The 18,847-nt window shown below is 42.1% G+C and overlaps 1 protein-coding gene across 2 annotated transcripts in view; it reads right to left on the minus strand.

Moving 5' to 3' along the window:
* The window catches only part of LGR4 (leucine rich repeat containing G protein-coupled receptor 4), a 96,062-nt gene that overhangs the window by 30,848 nt on the left and 46,367 nt on the right, over window positions 1–18,847 (minus strand). For both annotated transcript variants that reach the window (XM_008148953.3, XM_054724696.1), the window contains exon 2: window positions 17,569–17,640. In XM_008148953.3, the coding sequence (XP_008147175.1) occupies window positions 17,569–17,640 (72 nt within the window). The remainder of the gene's footprint in view (window positions 1–17,568; window positions 17,641–18,847) is intronic.

Consider the following 18,847-nt stretch of genomic DNA (forward strand, 5'->3'; position numbering starts at 1 on the left):
AAACACAGCAGCCTGGTGAGGGCTCTGCAGCTTCAGCAGCTGCACCCTCCAAAGCCTCTTTGCTTCTCTTATGGGCCAGTCATTCTTAGAGCAGACCCTAGGGTTGCTTCTTGTTCAACATCTCAGATCCAGAAAGAGCAATGTGAGTAAATAACAGGATTGGGGACAAAGTGCCCCAAATCTCTGGAAGGAAACACCTGCTCGGTAATGAGCCCACAGTAGTTACAGGCACCGTGATAGTGGTTTACAGACATTCCTTTTCATTTTAATCATCGCATGACAATAGCCACGCTTCTCTGAGTCCCTAAGAGGCCAGCGGACTTGGCATAAGTCACAGGGCTGGTAAGCGGAGGAGCCAGCATTCCTGGCTGGCTCCAATGCTTATCTACTTTCTCTGCCCCTCTGTGATGCCTCTGGTGGGTCACCAAGAGACCGGGAAACAATTCTCAGAGAACACAGTGGACTTGGGCAGTAGCCTTGAGTTGCAACAGGTCTCACCCAGCAGACCAGAGCTCACATGCAGAGACTATGGCATTAGGAGGTCAGAACTGCAATTTTATAGAGGAGTTTCCAACCGACGAACAGTACCATTCTTCCCAGAGCCAAAGATGATCCGTGGGAAGGGGCGTGGGGATGGGGGTCGGGGATGGAACCCCTAGGTGCCCAAGGTGCAGGGCATGCCCTAAACTCACTGGGACTCTATCAGGATATAGAACATTCTCGGTTGTGCTTTTTCAGCAGCTCCCAAGGAAAAACAGGTGGCGGATCTTGAGGAAGAAATTGTCACCAGTGGCCCCTCTCCTAGCCAAGGCCAGCGACTTCCCATTCTGTGCCTGGATTGTCTCTGCTACACCCAACAGTATTCCCAACTTCTCTCTGCATGAGGACCTATTGGCTGGCTCCAGAAAATGTTTTTAATTTGGTAAATTATATTTCTTTTTTTTTTAACTTATTCTTCCAATGGCTATGAAGCTCTTAAAAAAAACCCCACATCATTAGGGTGAGAACAGAAGGTTGCAGGTGGTATGCTTCTCTCTGTGCTAAGGGTACATGGTCCCAAGCATCCCTTCTTTCCCCTCTGCCGCCCTCCCATTGGACTTGGGAGCCCTGAACATATGACCATATAGAGCCTGGCTGCACAGTGTCCATCCATCCACTCATTACTCTTCCTGCTGTCACCTAGGTCTAGGCCAGTGGTCGGCAAACTCATTAATCAACAGAGCCAAATATCAACAGTACAACGATTGAAATGTCTTTTGAGAGACAAATTTTTTAAACTTAAACTTCTTCTAACGCCATTTCTTCAAAATAGACTCGCCCAGGCCATGGTATTTTGTGGAAGAGCCACACTCAAGGGGCCAAAGAACCGCATGTGACTCGCGAGCCGCAGTTTGCTGACCACGGGTCTAGGCCATCAGTTTTTTCTCCTCCGGTATTATTGCCATGAACTTCCACAAGACTCCTGCTTCAAACCACTTAATTATAATACCATAAGAACTAAATCTTAAGGAAACACAACTCTGAGCATTTTCTGTGCTGCATTAGCCAGACCTTCAGCATGACCTTCTTTCCCTAGTGTTCCTTGTGTCTACAATTTAGCACTCTATGCTTTTCTACCTCTGACTCTTCCCTCATGACACTCCCTTCACCTGAAATACCCCCACTCCGGCCTCTGCCCATCGACACCTTATTCATTATCACTATCCAAGTTGGATAATACCAACAAAGTGAAAATGTTATGCTTTCACCTTCCTTTGATTCCACAGGTCTCTGTAGAGTCAAAGCTCTCTCACTGCATGCATCTTGACTCTAGTTACTATGAACTTGTCATATGTCCTTCAATTGTATTACATGTCCCATAGGAGGAGAGACTAGGTTATATTCATTTTGCACTCTTGCATGAAACCTGACATGTAGTAGGTCCTTGTTATTTGCTGTGATGCTTCAACTAAGTCGCTGTATCAGACTCTGGATTCAAAATGGCAACCCTGCTACGGAAAGAGCGGGAGAGCTCTCTGATTAGCTTCACGTTCCTGCCTGCTTTCTCCTCCTGTTTCACTTCAACTCCCCTTTGCTGTCCTAACAGGAAAGAACTATCTGACTAGATTTTAAAGTGCTCTGGCAACAATTTTCTTGCTTAACATATTCTGGGAGGATATTTTCTTAAGGAGGGTGGTGGGGACGGTGGACTTTCAACTTGGGAACACCAATCCATTGGTCAACAGTATTATCTCAACACACTCTGGGTCATGCACATGATCACACAGATTTAACACGGGTCTAGCAGGACTTCAAATGGGAGCTCAGGCTACCTCAAGGCAACTCCTGTTTATTCTGCTTGTTGCAACAGTCCCAGAAGCAGGGAGGGCAAAGACAGAGAGGGGAGAGACCGAGAGAGGGTGGAGCGAGCCACAAGACTTCCGCCCTCCCATTGGAATTGGAGCCCTTCCAGGAAACAGGATACAAGTGGCTCAGTGTGCAATGCCTTTATGAATCAGTTTTGTGTGTATTTATTATTCATAAGGTCCATGGATTCACATTAGGGGCTCCTTTCAGGGGAAGCTAGAGTTTTCAATTATACCCTCTATCCTAAATGCATATGCTACGTGATATTTTCCATCTGGCTCCTCCCAGAGGGGGGAACAGGAACAGTGCTGGTGTAAGAGGCACTGGTCAGTGGTGTGCATGAACGAGCAGGCCACGGGCAGAAGGTAATCTGTGTGCTGAATTAGGCTGGGATTTCTTCATTTAAAGAAACGAGAGAGGCAAGTGTGAAATAGAGAGTAAGCCAACGGGTGTCTATCTCTCTGAGAAATGTCTGGATTTAGGTTTCTTCTAGTCTGCTATAGAAATTTCATTGTAGCCATTTGGCTGAAATTCTAGTCGAGCCCAGTAAGAGTAAGGACTACAATATACACTGACTAGACATATGGACGGAGCTGGGGGAAGGGCAGAAGAGGGTTCGGTAGCTCCCAGCAGCTGTTGTGAGGAGCCTGGGGTGGAGCAGGCGGAGGGAGGCTAGGCAACTGTAGCAGTGAGGCTCAAGCACGCTTTGCATACAAACCATAGAGAGCTTTATCCACGGTGATTTCTCTATCACATTATGGAGAGGTTGGGAGGCAGGCGACCGAACCAGAAAAGAGTGGCCTCCCCTCAATTCATGTGACCACCTTCATTTTGCAGAAGTGGTTTACCAGATGGCCCGGCATTGTGCTATTATCAAGTACTGACAGAAGTGTACCTTGAGCACCACCCCTCCCTACTGAGCCACATTTATCTCGCCCTCAGCAATGCCTTCTCTCCTCCCTCACCATTTCTTTCTACACCTACGTTTCCCCACCTAGCAGATCTTAATTTGAAGCCACACATACGAACTATCAGAGATTATACCCAAACATGCCTGAGCTGCCTCTCCTGCAATGCCATTCAATTTTCTCAAGTAGGTGGATCAGTACCGAGTCATGCCACGTGCAAAATACAATAGACATAAGCACCAGCCCATAGCACTGCCCTCAGAGAAGGCATTTCCAGGTCAACACTGAACAGGCAAATATTGCTGCAGGAAAGTGTGAGTGACATTCTCTTACTAAATATAATTTGAAATCAACAGGATGCAAAATTTGGACAACGTTTTAAAGTAAAAGCAAAAAAGTCCTTGATCATAGATTTATTTACATGGAAAGGCCCTACTATGTGGTCAGAACTCTGCTGCCTCCTGTGAATAATAAAGGCCTCAAGAGGTATACCTGATTCAGGGATGTTTCATTTAGGGATGTTTGGTATCAGCACATATTAACAAAAACTAACACTTATGTAGCACTTATTATTTTCATAAACCTACTATATTGGCCCTGAACAGTGGGTCAGGCAGGCTTAGTATCACCACATCCTCTCTGTTTTGTTTTGTTTTTAAGCAGATGGAAAAAGTGAGCCTTTGTTTTCTCCGTGCCTTGCCCAAAGCCCTACACCATGGCTAAAAAACATAAAGCCTTGAAATAAAACACGGTAAACAAAACAAAATAATGTAAATTCTAGAAATAGAACAATGTTGTCTTATGTTATTTTCTATAAATGACTTTAAGAGAACCAAAGGATGTGGTTATTTTCATAGTGAATCCAGAGGGCTAACAATCAAATAGCGTCCTTTATATTCCCCTTGGACATTCTTCCTATCAGCATTAAATAAACCTCATCTGGTACAGTATATCAGAGAGTTCTCAGTCAGCCAACAACGTTTTACTTACCCTACTTCTTCACATACCAGGAAGAGTTTTACATCTTCATAGACTTTTATGTAAGTACTAGAGGCCCGGTGCACAAAATCCATGCACTGGGAGGGGGGGGGTAGGAGGGGGTTTGTCCTTCAGCCCAGCCTAAACCCTCTCCAATCTGGGACCCTTGTGGGATCGGGCCTAAATCAGCAGTCGGACATCCCTCTCACAATCTGGGACTGTTGGCTCCCAACCACTTGCCTGCCTGCCAGCCTGATCACCACCTAACCACTCCCCTGCCAGCCTGATCGACGCCTAACTGCTCCCCTGCAGGCCTGGTCGCCCCCAACTGCCCTCCCCTGCAGGCCTGGTTGCCCCCAACTGCCCTCCCCTGCAGGCCTCTGATTGCCTACAACTACCCTCCCCTGCCAGCCATCTTGTGGTGGCCATCTTTGACCACATGGGGGTGGCCATCTTGTGCGAGGGTGTGAGGGTTAATTTGCATATTACCTCTTTATTATATAGGATATGTGAAAACTGAATATTTTTTATAAGCATGCATGTATTAAGAACCCCTATTATGGAGATTCTCAAATTTTTAAAAGTAGTCTTCATTTACAGAAAAGAGGACAATTATTTCATACACTCCCCACATATATATAATATTACATATTTCTGTTTAAATACACAAAACTAAAGCAGAATACCTCATCAAAAAATAAGTCTGGCCTGGCCACTGTGGCTCAGTGGTTGAGCATCAACCCATGAACCAGGAGGTCATAGTTCGATTCCTAGTCAGGGCACATGCCCGGGTTGCAGGCTCGATCCCCAGTAGGAGGTGTGCAGGAGGAAGCTGATCATGATTCTCTTTTATCATTGATGTTTCTATCTCTCTCGCCCTCTCCCTTCCTCTCTGAAATTAATTTTTTAAAATTTAAAAAAATAAAAAGCTTGTTCCTGCTAACAGTGTAAGGCCATCTAGAACTCGTGCACATACTAAAAGAGCTTATTCAATTCAAAGAAACTTGTGTTCCACCTGCACCAGTTGGCCTTTGTATCTTCCACTTCCTCTTATAGTAACCCACAGAAGACGTATTTTATGGGTAAGTCAATAAAAACCTTGGTAATAGTTACATTTCCTGAGCAAAGTTATCCTGACAACCTAGTCATTTATCCTCTTGCAATGAACACATGCACTATCCACCCATATGAGGAAATACAGCTTTAAAAATATTTTTTTACAGCTTTAAAAAATTTTTACAACCAACATCAACCAACAAATTTGACCTTTTACTACAGGCCAAGCACCACAGGTATGGCAAAGAAGGTACTGAGTTTTCCTAAGACATTTCTCATTTCATTTCTTATAAATGAGGATGATTCATTAAACATAAAACATCAATGGAAGTTAGTTTTTACATAGTCTGATAAGGTTTCTCACATCAATAAATTAAAAATTAAAAATCCTTTGTCTTGCCTGGCCAGCATGGCTCAGTGACTGAGCATCGACCTATAAACCAGGAGGTCACGGTTCAATTCCTGGTCAGGGCACATATCCCAGTTGTGGGCTCGATCCGAAGTATGGCATGCAGGAGGCAGCCGATCAATCATTCTCTTTCACTGTTGATGTTTCTACCTCCTTCTCCCACTCCCTTCCTCTCTGAATCAATAAAAATATATTTTTTAAAAAAAGAAGAAAAGAAATCCTTTGTCTTAACCCTCTCTCGATTTCAAGTACAAATAAGTGGTTACTATGACCAAAGGTCGTACAGGAAAGTGAGACAACTGGCTCTGGCCTTAGAAAAAAGTCAGTGCAGTTGAAGGAACAAGTACATCCTGACACACCTAGAGCACAAAATCACAAGGCCTTTCAAGCAGTAATAAGGGGTGAGGAGCAGAGAAATCGTAAGATGGATCTGGGAAAGAAAAACCAGGGAAGGCCTCCTGTAGCAGAAAGGGCTCAAATGAACTGTATAGAATGGGTGAGTAGTACAGAGAGGAACTGTGGCAGGCACTGTTGATTGCCTACTATATAGCCATTCATGTCTTCCTGATAGAGCCCAGATTTATTCAAATATCTTCTCCTTTACAAGACAGCTTCATGATTAAACTATGACTGGTCTTAGCCAATCATGCTGGTTCCATCCCCGTGACTTGTTTAGGGATGGGACCATGGGTATCCCTCAGTGGTAAGATAATGGGTGGTTCTTTTTCCTCTCTTCTCCTTTTCTGAGTCTAGATTTTTAAAACTGAATATTCATTAATTTTATGATCATTTTATTAATAAACCAAGTATGTCTGTGATACAAATATTTCTAGCATTTCCAACATAATAATCTTTGATAGACCCAATATAATATCCAAGAATAATATGTCAAAGAATATTATGCTATATATATATATGTGTGTGTGTGTGTGTATATATATATATATATATATATAAATGAGGATGATTCATTAAACATAAAACATCAATGGAAGTTAGTTTTTACATATGTATGTGTGTGTGTGTATATATATATACATACACACATACACATACATATATATGACTAATAAGTAGTGAATAGGGGAAATAAGGAACAAATTCTGAGTTAAATGTTCTATTAAAGCACATAATATTGTGTTAAATAAGCATGGCCTGGCTTAGAGTGAACAATACATGAAAGAAATGACTTAGTCTATTTCCTTGCTGGAAAGTTCAAACATGCTAGCAGAAAATCAAATCTGTTTTCATTTACTTGTAGTCACTACTATTTTTAGTCAAAGAACAAATCATCAGCTTTGGTTAAAATCAATTAAAAAATGAGCCAGCAAACTTCATCTGCCTCTCTACACTTTCTGAATCTTGTGTCAAACACTTTAACAACAACTTGCTTGAGTCTCCTGCTTGGTTTCTTCTAGTCTCCTATGAAACCCTGACTTTTCCAACCCAAATTCTGAGTACATCAAATCCTTCATCACCTTTGCATGTAGGCTACTAATCACTATAGGACCAAGTTACAGAGCTGGTTCTACTCTAAATTTAAATGACCTAAGCTTTAACTAGGACCCTTCTATTCTTTAGCCATCCTTTGTTCATTGTGCATCGGCCCAGATATTCCCCACAGTGTGTCACTAGATTCTAGTGGGCTGCCATAACAATGATTTATTTCTCCCAAACATGTCTTCTTTCCCCTTTCTGCTTTCTTTGAGGGAACTTCTCCATCCAGGTAATTCTAGTGGGGATAAGGCCATGACCCAGGCTGGGCCATACCATTTTGAACACAGTAGAGAAACTGGTTCAAGGGCAGGCACATGAGGTCTGGCCAACCAGAGTCCTCCTAGGAGTTTTCCGCTGAAAGTAGGGAGGAAGACAATAGGTATCCATTTCAGATTTCAAGATGTAAGTATGTGCTTAGGGTTACCAAAGGTTGTGTTTCCCAGTGTAGGAAGACAGGCTATTTGCAACAGGAAAGAATGAAGCCAAAATACAAAAGTAGAGACAAGTGAATCTAAGAAATGGAGAGCATGAGAAAACGCATAACCTTTAACCCTGAGATCCAGTACCCTGTGAAGCCAGCCCCACCTCTGGGCCTCCTAGTTTTACATGAAACACTAAATCCTCTATTACGCCGCAGTTGGGTTTCTGTCTCTTAAAATCCCTATGGACTCCTGTCAAATACAGTCCATATTCCAAGCTCTATCTTCTCTTGAAAAACCAGAAATCACCTACTAGCTGTCCCCAAATGCCCTCTTCTTGATGAACTTCTCACAACCCTAATGAAATGATTCTTAAAAAACTTAAATTCCGGGCCTTTTCTCAATATCTGGCCATGGGCCCCTTTCCCCAGCATGTCAAAGCTGATTCTTCATTTCTTGTGAAAAGCCTCTCCTCCCACAGCTCCTGGGGCACAGTTCTGCCCTAATTCTCCCGCTTCTCTGGCACTTGGTCTTCTTCCCACACCCTGAGTCAAGTGTTTCCCAAGGAGTTGTCTTTGGCCTCCTTCCCTTTTCATCTACCCTCTCTCCCTTGGCAAGCTCTTATAATCTAATGTTTCCAGTGATCACCTCAAAATAAAAGACTCCACAATCTATAACCATGATACTCTATTCTGTAGTCTACATCCATGAATCTCTATTCTCAACTTCATACCTATATTTCCAGGTGCCCCTACCATATCATATCTAAAGTCAACATGTATATTCAAAAGTACATGCAATATCGTCTCTTCTGAAGCTATTTTTCTTTCTGTAGTCTATAATTTTGTCAAAGCACCAACAGGCTCCTTAAAATTAAGTGTTATTGATGACACCCGTCATCCCAGCCGAGACGTCTCTTGATGCTACTTCCACAACTTCCCTCTTACTGCCTCTCATCCGCCCTAGTTCAGATTCTCATCATTCCTACCTGCACCATTGCCATTAGCATCTTCTTCTGTCTCCCCGCACTCTCTCCATTCCAGCCATCCTACTTTCTGCTATGAGATGACCCTGATTGAAGGTCATAGGTGATCAAGTCATTTCCTTGCTCAAAAACTTCCAACAGCCACTTAAATGTTGAAACTCCTCATTAGTCTGCCAAGAAAGGCCCTCAATCTGGCCCCAAATTCCTTCCTTGTTTTTCCCCATAACTCCCTTTCAGGAATTCAGCGTGACAACCAAACCAAGCACCACAGCATTCCTATTACCTATCCCAGTCCTCTCCATATCCTTGCTCATGCTCCTTTTTCCTTATCTCCTCATGAAGAACTCCCACCATCCCTCAAGGCTCTCCAGAAATGCCAACTCTTTGATGAGGTCTTCCTTAATCTTTCTTGCTAGAAGTTACTTCCCTTCTCCTTTGAACTCCCATTACTCCAGTACACTGTTCATCTCTCTTGAAGGCAAGAATCTCATTAAATTCAACACTGAACACAGTGTTTTATCTAACAAAAGTCTGTTGAATTCATGAACTGTCTAATAAGTCTTTCCTCATCCTCTCCACACCTACAGTCAGAGCCAGAATCGAAACCAAGTCCATTATTAACAAGCTATGTGATCTTGGGAAAGTTACTTAACCACTCTGAGGAAAAACTCAGCCTCCCCATCAGCAAATTTGGAACAAATAGAGCTCACTGAATATATGAGTTAAAATAAAACAATGTTTGTTCTAGGAAGTCCTATCCGGTACATAGTACATCCAGTTACTATAAGGTTTATTTCTATTTCTCTCTTTTCACCCTTAACTCCCTAATATGAGCAGTCCCCAAATGACACAAGAAAATGGGATGAATCAGACTAGTTATACTCCTCTGTGAGCTCACTATGTACTTCCCAACAGTAAGGGCTATTAAGTCACCCTACCAAAGCATTATAAAGTAGAATAAGAGAATGCTTCCAGGAATATAATATTTTTAACGGTCATATATCACCAGAGCAACTGAAGAACTTTTACTGGGAAATTACTGCAGTTGATAGAGCTTATCTGACAAGCCTTTATCAAGGAAGTGTTCAGTGAGTCAAACTTAATTTTTTTTTAAGTGAGTCAAACTTTAGAGGCAAAAGAAATTCTTTGTATTAGAAGAGGACAATAATCAGCTCCTTTCTACAGCTCTAAACACCCCAGTAAGACTATCTGAGACCACTTAAACATTTCAGAGACATTAAAGCTGATGGGAATATAGTGGGAATGACAGTGAGCTGCATAGGTCTCATTCCGGCTCAGGTACATACTCACTGTGGTACTTTGGGCAAGCTACTCATCTACTACTGGGCCTTGATATTTTCATCTGAAAATGGTATGGCTAGACAAGAAAACTTCATTGTAGGAAGAACTCTTTGTTAGTAAATTTTGTGTTCAATGAACTGACTAAGGGAAATGTTGGGCAGCCAAACCACCTTTGGTTAGCTATGGACATACTTAGAGTAGTAGGTAATAGTGAGTGGCTGGTCTCTTAAGTTCCCTTCCACTCCTATGCCTCTTGAGGCAACATTATGGCTTAGAAATTAAGAAGACTTGAATCACATCAATATATATTCAGACCCTGGCTCTGCTATTTCTTATACGACCACAGTGAGTTTTTTACCTCTCTAAAGTCTCCATGTTCTCATCTATAAATTGGGATAATAATAAATTCTATCTACCTCATAGGGATAGAGGCCTTGTGAGCATTAAGTCAGGTAGCATGCATTACATTTTTAGCACATAATAAACTCTCAATAAATATTGACTGCCATTATTTCTCTTGCACCCTAAAATAATTTCCCTTTGCCCAACTTGACCAATTTTAATTATATGCATTAACTCAGATAGAGACCACAAAAAATAGTTTTAGAAATTTAAAACAAATTATCAAGACAATAACCCGAGGCAACTTGTGTCGATTGTATCTTGAACCAGAAATTTGTTTCTCTTACTATAAAAAACATTAGTGAAACAGTTGTTAAATTTGAATAAGAATTACAGATCAGATCATATATCAGTGCTAGTTTTCTGAATTTGACAACTATACTGCAGTTATTTAAGCAAAAATCCTTGTATTTTTGGAATAAACAATAAAATAGAGGCAAAAGGGCATGATGACTGCAACTTACTCTCAAATGGTTCTGAAAAATATACATATACTTTACATGTTATAGTATGTGTGTGTGTGTGTGTGTGGAGAGAGTTAACATTTGGGTAATCTAAGTAAATGGTATGTGCAAAAATTCTTTATGCTTGCAACATTTTGTAAATGCATTTTTATATATGTGTGTGCACATATACACTGAGTGGCCAGATTATTATGATCTCTGAATGCATAGTAATCTGGCCACTCTGTGTGTGTGTGCGTGTGTGTGTGTGTGTATGTATATATATAATATATATATATTAGAGGCCTGGTGCATGAATTCGTGCATGGGTGGGGTCCGGCCAGCCTGGCCATGGGGAGGGGACATGGGTGGTTGGCTGGCCTGCCTGCTGGTTGAACTCCTGGTCGAGGGGACAATTTGCATATTAGCCTTTTATTATATAGGATATACACTGAGTGGCCAGGTTATTATGCGTTCAGAGATCATAATAATCTGGCCACTCAGTGTATATTCTGTATATGTATGTGTCAGTCAATACTTACATATCACTAAACTATTTAATTTTGACCCACTGTTTATATTTGATTTGAAAATCTCCCTGTTCAAATTATTTGCTAGTCCTCTTTTGTAAAGTAAAGCCTCCATTTAGAATTAATTGTCCTACAGATGAAAAAACAAACAAACAAAAAAAAAAAGAGAGATCTTGAATTAGTATTCAGAGATCCAAGTTTCACTTTAGCATTGTGAAGCGTTCCAAAGTCAAAGTACATTTTGAAACAAATGAAATTATCCTAGTCTTATAGTATGTGTTAAACAACAACTGCGCAAGTGCCAAAGTTGGCAATGGTTTCTATTGCTGTTGCAACATCTAAGCTCAAAGTAACATCCACAGATTTTTCAGTGGTCGCCTATGGGAAAGCAGTTGGATATGCCTTCTACTGTTTCTAATTAAATCAATTTCACAACTCCACATTTCAGCCATTCCCCAAATGTCTACCAATGCCCTGACAGGTCTCAAGGAGAGCCCCAAATAGTTGTGGCAGCGTCACAGCAGACAACAAAGCCTGTCGATGCTAAACAAACATTTTCCAAGAATTCTGACTTTCCTTTCACATCCTTCACACAAACCGATATTGGCCCTCTCCAACACCCATCCCCAAACAAAACAATCTCTCCCCCAAATACTTTAAGAGAAAGAAAGACTGCAATGTTTAAGAGGCATAGTGGACATAGCATGTTATGGTCACAAAGCATGTGGACAAAAATTACCCCATTTTCCCTTCACAAAAAACTGAGGTGCAAAACTCAAGACCATCCCAAGATTTGCACTTTGTATGTAGAAGTTAGAGCCAGACCTATTTTTTCATATCCTCTGGGGAGAGCAGGGTGTAATCACTGGGTTAAGATGTTTATAAACTGTAAAACTTTCAAAAGTAGGTTAAATGTGAAAATAAAACTGGCAACAATAGTTTTTAAAGTACAATTCACTTAAAAATGTGGGTGAAATATTTCCCTGAAAAACATACATGTCATCCACAGTGTTCAGAAAGCACAGGGCTTGGGGATCTGATTTCAAGTCCCAGCAAAACTACAAACCAGCCTGTGAACTTGAATGAGGCGCTTGACCTCGTCAGCTCCATTTCTGCTTTTATAAAACCGCTTCTCTGCACAGTTATGAGAATGAACTTTTATACATTGTAAAACTCGATATGCATGCTATTTAGCATCATTATCGTTATAAAACTGAATTCTTCATGACCCACACTGATTGGCTCTCGGGGTTCCCAGTCTCAGTGAATGGCATCCAGTCATTCAGAGCAAAAAGTGTAGCCTCATCCCCATTACTCACTCTCCTCTCCTCCTTCAGGATAAAAGTCTAGGCTCCTTAGCTTAACAAGTCCCTCAGGATCTGGCCTCATCTCCTAACATTTTTCTGTCTTTCAATATTTCAAATTTCCCTGTTTTCCAATAGGCATCCCTAACCATTTCAAAGGTTCTAATGCTCCTGAAATGTCTACCTCTGTGTTTTTGCACATGCCATCAGGTTCCTTCTGGAGCACCCTCGCTAGCCAACCTCATTTGGCTAATTCCCACGTGTTCTTCAAGACTCAGCTGAAGCTATTCTGGGAAAGCTTTCTTAAGTCCTACAGTCCCAAGTAAGCCTGCTGCTTTAGGCTTCCCCTGACCCCGCACACACGTCTGTGACAGTCTTCACCGCCTCTGCACCAAGTGTCCATTCCATCTCCTCCTCTGGACCAGCCATTTCCAACCGGTGAGCCGCAGCATCTTTAAAACATGCCATACCTGACCATTCAGTCAAGGGCACTGCCCTCTTTTCCCTTTGATTGTCAAATAAATAAATAAAAATGACAACAGCCAACACAATGGCTGTCCGGTGTGAATGACTCAAAATTATAACTATTTTTTTTTTTGTCAGATCGGCAAAAAATATAACCTACGTTTTGGTGTGCCATGAGATGAAAAAGGCTGAACATCGATGCGCTAGATCCGCGATCGGCAAACGGTGGCTCGCGAGCCACATGTGGCTCTTTGGCCCCTTGAGTGTGGCTCTTCCACAAAATACCATGGCCTGGGCGAGTCTATTTTGAAGAAGTGGTGTTAGAAGAAGTTTAAGTTTAAAAAATTCGGCTCAAAAAGAAATGCAGTCGTTGTACTGTTGATATTTGGCTCTGTTGACTAATGAGTTTGCCGACCACTGCTCTAGACCATTATTGTCCAGTTGAACTTTCTGCAATATTGGAAATGTTCTATATCTATATTGTCCAATACAACAGTCACTAGCCATTGGAAAGATGGCTCGTTCGATTCAGGAGGTAAGTGTTCAATTTTATTTAATTTTAATTATTTTAAATCTAAACTTAAATAGCCACCTGTGGCTCGTGGCAGTGCTGTTGGATGGCACAAGTCTATGTAGACTGTCAACTCCAAAGACCACACTGATGTGTCTTGCTGTCCCTGGCACCACCACGAAATCTGGCAAATGGAAGAATTCAGTGTTTGTTGAAAGACTAAGTGAATATGTAAATATCTATAAACACGTCCTATATATAGTTGGGAACTGATTCCACACAATATTCAAAGCATTCTGGGTTATAAAATTTGGCCAAACTGATCACATCTTGTAAAGCGCACCTCATTAAGTATCATGGAAAACCCACCCTCCGTGAAGCATTCATTTCTCCACAGGGACTTCAGCTTCGCAGTGACGCTTAAATGACTTCCAGATGACTTCTTGATTAATGGTCCGCTGCTTATGAAATATTACAATAGCCATGGCAGCATCATTTTGGAATGTCAAAATCAACTACAATGTTTTATGAAGAAAATACATGGGTGTGTGCTTTTTTACCATACTTCTATTAACATGGGGGGAAAAAATCCCCTTGAATGCCTAAAGTATTCCTAGAGTATAAAAGACTACTCTGACCTCTTCTTTGAAATTAACCATCAGCTGCCCTAACTGAACATGTGTGTTTGTGTGTGTGTGTGTGTGTGTGTTTAAAATATATTTTTATTGATTTCAGAGAGGAAGGGAGAGGGAGAGAGAGATAGAAACATCAATGATGAGAGAGAATTATTGATTGGCTACCTCCTCCAAGTCCCACACTGGGGATTGAGCACGCAACCTGGGCATGTGCCCTGACCGGGAAATGAATTGTGATGTTCTGGTTCATAGGTTGATGCTCAACCACTGAGCCACACTGGCCAGGCTGAATGTGTTTTTGAAATCCTGTACAATATCTGGAGAAAGTGTCCTGGCTTGATTTGATGGGTTCCCATCACTGCAATAGCAGAATATGGAGAGAACATGACCTTGCTCCAGAGAACAAGTGGGCACATTCAATTTGGTTCCAATTAAAAGTCTCAGTTGACAGCACTCATGAGCTTGACATAGGCTTGGTCATTTGAGATTTTAAGAAATCTAAGATGTGAATGTCACAAAGCTGAGCTTGAGCAGGTCCACATCCAAGTCCTCACTATGAACCTCTCAGAGTGGAGCTGGCAGTCAAAGGCCTCAGCAAAGGGGGTCTGCACACAACCGCCCACCCAAAGGAAGGAGAGCTTCTCCAGGCCCCACCTGGGGCGTCACACATCCCACAGGGGCATCAGTTGGCTGGACAACCGCTTGTTAATGTCCTTTCATTGCATCATTACTTCTATCAAGGGAGACTAATCCTAAGTCTGAAACTATCTATATATATAAAAGGCTAAGCAACTGGCCAACCGGCCAACCAGCTGGTAGCTATGATGTGCATTGATCACCAGGGGGCAGACACTCAGCGCAGAAGCTGCCAAGGGACAGCAACTTTGCAGAGTGCCCTCTCACAGAGTGCCCTCTCACACTCTCGGGACCCCTCAGGGGATGTTGGGCTGCCCGTTTCAGCCCGATCCCCACAGGCCAGGCTGAGGGACCCCACCTGCTGGAGGGACCCCGCTCACTACGCAGATGCCCTTCCAGCCCTGGCACTGCCCCAGGTGTGGCTGGCCAGAGAGGGACTGTGGGAGGTTGGCCCAGGGTGTGTCTGGCCCATCTCGCCCAGTCCCACCCCGCCGGCCACCTTCTAATTAATTTGCTTTCAATGCGCACGAATCCGTGCACTGGGCCTCTAGTATGTGAAATAAAAAGGAATAGGCCCTCGCCAGGTGGCTCAGTTGGTTGGAGCATCTTGTACTCCAAAAGATACATGTTTGATTCCTGGTCAGGACACATACCTAGGTTGCAGGTTCAATCTCTGGTTGGGGCACATGCAGAAGGCAATGAGTAAACGTTTCTCTCTCACATTGATGTTTCTCTCTTTCTTTCTCTCTCCCCACCTCTCTCTCTAAAATCAATGAAAACATCTTTTGGGTGAGGATTTTAAAAAAAGGAATAGGTAAAGTATCTTAAAGCTTGATCAGGAGAAATAAGGAGTGGGCCTTCAAAGCCATAGTTCACTCCTTTTAAATTCAGTTAAAAATTTTAATGAAAAATAAGCATTTATTACAAGAGAATGAATGGTCACTAAAGAAAAATAGACTAAAATGAAACATACATTGAATCCTTTTACCCAAAGATAGTATTTTCCATATATGCCACTGCTTTTTTTTTTTTTAAATGTAGTTTTAAAAGAGTAAAATAAGTAGTAGCTAGCATTTACATAACCTCTGTTTCATGGACCATCCTAAGCATTTAGCATCTACTAACTCATTCTGTCTTCACCACACTACTACGAGGAGGGACTGTTGATATCTGTACCTTATAGACAAAGAAGCTGAGCAGAGGGAAGTTAAGTAAGTAACCTGACCCAGTTCACAAGCTTGGAAGTGAAAATAATCCCCATTCAGTTTTGGCTCTGGGAACATTATGTTCAACTAAGCAGTGTGGGAAGAAAACTTTCTCCTTAACTTTATTAAATCCTTAACTGCGACTTCAATACTCCGTCGGAAGCAGGGAACACACCCTGCTTGGGTTATATTTGATTCCTGTGCCCCGGCTGGGGGAGGGACCGAGCTAAGATAGGAGGACATTCACTGACTTGCACCTAATACTCAACAGCTGGGCTGCAGGACTCAAATCTGTAACAAGAATTTAGATTCCTCAGGGCTGTCTCTCTTTGATGTGCCTAATATCAAACTGTAATCTTCTTACCTCCACATACAACATAATCAATTAGCTTGGTCACGAAAAGCCTATATTTAACTTGATTCAAGTCTGATTTTACTTTTCTCCACCTGGCTCCTTAAAATATAACATGTAGTTCCCAATTCCTGTAAAACCTAAACGTGCCTGTTTTAACTAGGAACTGCAAAACAGTGGGGAGACCAAAAACAAAATGGAGGTTAAAACAAGTGGAAAGAAACTGTCCACAATGTACACTGTTAAACTGGCAATGTGAGATGCAACTGACGAGTTCAGAAACACTCTTAAAGTCAAAGGTGTTCTTACAGTCCCAGAAGGTGTTCCAGGCCCTCCACCCCACCCCCAAAGGTCGCCTGCAAATGTCCAAAGGGACCCACACTCCGTTTTCTGCTCTCTCACGTCAATATTGTCGGCTGCACCAGGACCCTGAAATGCCTTGTATTATTCTTTATAGTTGTGTTACCCATACAGCAACTCCTTTGGCAACAATGGTAATTACACAGCAGCCTTGTTATCTCCAAATAGCACTGTAATTAACTTGTGTCACTGCAGCAGCCTTCGTGGTTGTAATAACTGCAGCAAAAAAAAATGTCTATGGATGCAGCAGTTTTAGTTCTGGCTTTCGAAAATAACTTCAGCTTATTTTGCTCATTAGATCCCACATCTGAGTGAGGTCATGTGATACTTGTCTTTCTGTGACTGGCTTATTTCGCTTAGCATAATACTGTCCAGGTCCCTCCGTGCTGTCTCAATAGGCAAGAATTCCCCACCACCACCACCACCAAAAAAATAACTTCAGCAATTACACTACTTAAAAAAATCAAGATTGTTTCCCCCAAAAAAGCATGATTTCCTCTGCACAGAGCCCACTGAAGCTATCTATATGTCCCCTAACAGGACACATTAGACCAGGGGTCCTCAAACTTTTTAAACAGGGGGCCAGTTCACTGTCCCTCAGACCGTTGGAGGGCCGGACTATAGTTTAAAAAAAAAAACTATGAACAAATTCCTATGCACACTGCACATATCTTATTTTGAAGTAAAAAAACAAAACGGCAAAAACACCCGCATGTGGCCCGCGGGCCGTAGTCGGAGGACGCCTGCATTAGACTATCCCTGTTGTAAGCTTCCAAAGAGAAGAGAAAAAACAAACACAACAACAATTCTCCCTGTGATACTTACAGCTCCTCCAGAAAAGGGAAGTTCTTAAAAGCATCTTCTGGTAATTGAGTAATGTTGTTCATACTGATATCCCTGGAAAACAAAATAAATAAGTTTGTTAACTCGGTGACATTAGACTTGAAGCATTTAATTTAACAGAAAAATAATTAGGGGCGGAGTGTTTGTAAAGAAACAAGAAAAATGGGCATAAAGACAGACAAGGAACAGTCATATACTGGCTTCAGGATGCAGAAAACAGAGAAGTTAAATCTTTTAATTTAGAAACATACCCAAATCCTTGACTGTCCCCCTTAAAGGATTTGTGGGGGAAATGTCTCCAACTACATACAATGAGTGGGCCAGTGTGGCTTCCCAGTGGTATTAAACGTGCTGTATCTGATTTAAAAAGTAATAAATAAGCAAATAAGTAGCCAAGGACTTGATATAAAAATAATTTTGCTGGCAAGGATGGCTTCGCTTAAGCCACTGTCAGGAACAATAAAACAGGTCCTAGCTGTACCCGCGTCATATTTCTGCAAAACCTATAAAAGTCCTCCAGGTAATAGCTGTGAGTGGATTTCATTTTTAGCCTATGAACAGATGCGGGCTAGAGACAAGTGCCTACATGACAGGTATGCAGTCCATTCCCAGTTCTTCCTTACAGAGGCAGCAGAAAGGAGAGAACTCACTTGACGATGTAACGCAACAATTAACTAGTTCCAACAGCTAAAAACTACTTTATTAACCATTTCCTTCTTCCCTGGCCACTGCCTGTTGGGTTGGCTTTCCCCTTCCATACTCCACTAAACATCGACACCATGAGGGACAGGTCGAGGCAGCCTCATGAGAGACAGTCCCAGCATGCAATGGGTTGGTTGCCTCACGCAGGTTCTTCTGCCCCTGGTCTCATGTTAAAGTCTATGGCTCACCCCTCAGGTCTCTCCTTTCTGCAATTCATCATGAAAATTCACATATGTGACCTTTCCTCTACCAGATTAGACATGTTGGTATAAGAGAGTGTAAGAGAGCCTGGCTGGTGTGGCTCAGGGGTTGAGCACTGACCTATGAACCAGAAGGTCACGGTTTGATTCCCGGTCAGGGCATGTGCCCAGGTTGCGGGCTTGATCCCCAGTGGGGGGCGTGCAGGAGGCAGCTGATCGATGTTTCTCTCTCATCAATGTTTCTATCTCTCTCTCTCTCCCTCTCCCTTCCTCTCTGAAATAAAAAAATATAAATATTTAAAAAATAAATAAAAAAGGAAGTGTAAGAGAAATCAAGCACATGAAAATCAGATCACAAT

Source organism: Eptesicus fuscus, chromosome 13, assembly GCF_027574615.1.
Source record: "Eptesicus fuscus isolate TK198812 chromosome 13, DD_ASM_mEF_20220401, whole genome shotgun sequence".
Classification (NCBI taxonomy): domain Eukaryota; kingdom Metazoa; phylum Chordata; class Mammalia; order Chiroptera; family Vespertilionidae; genus Eptesicus; species Eptesicus fuscus.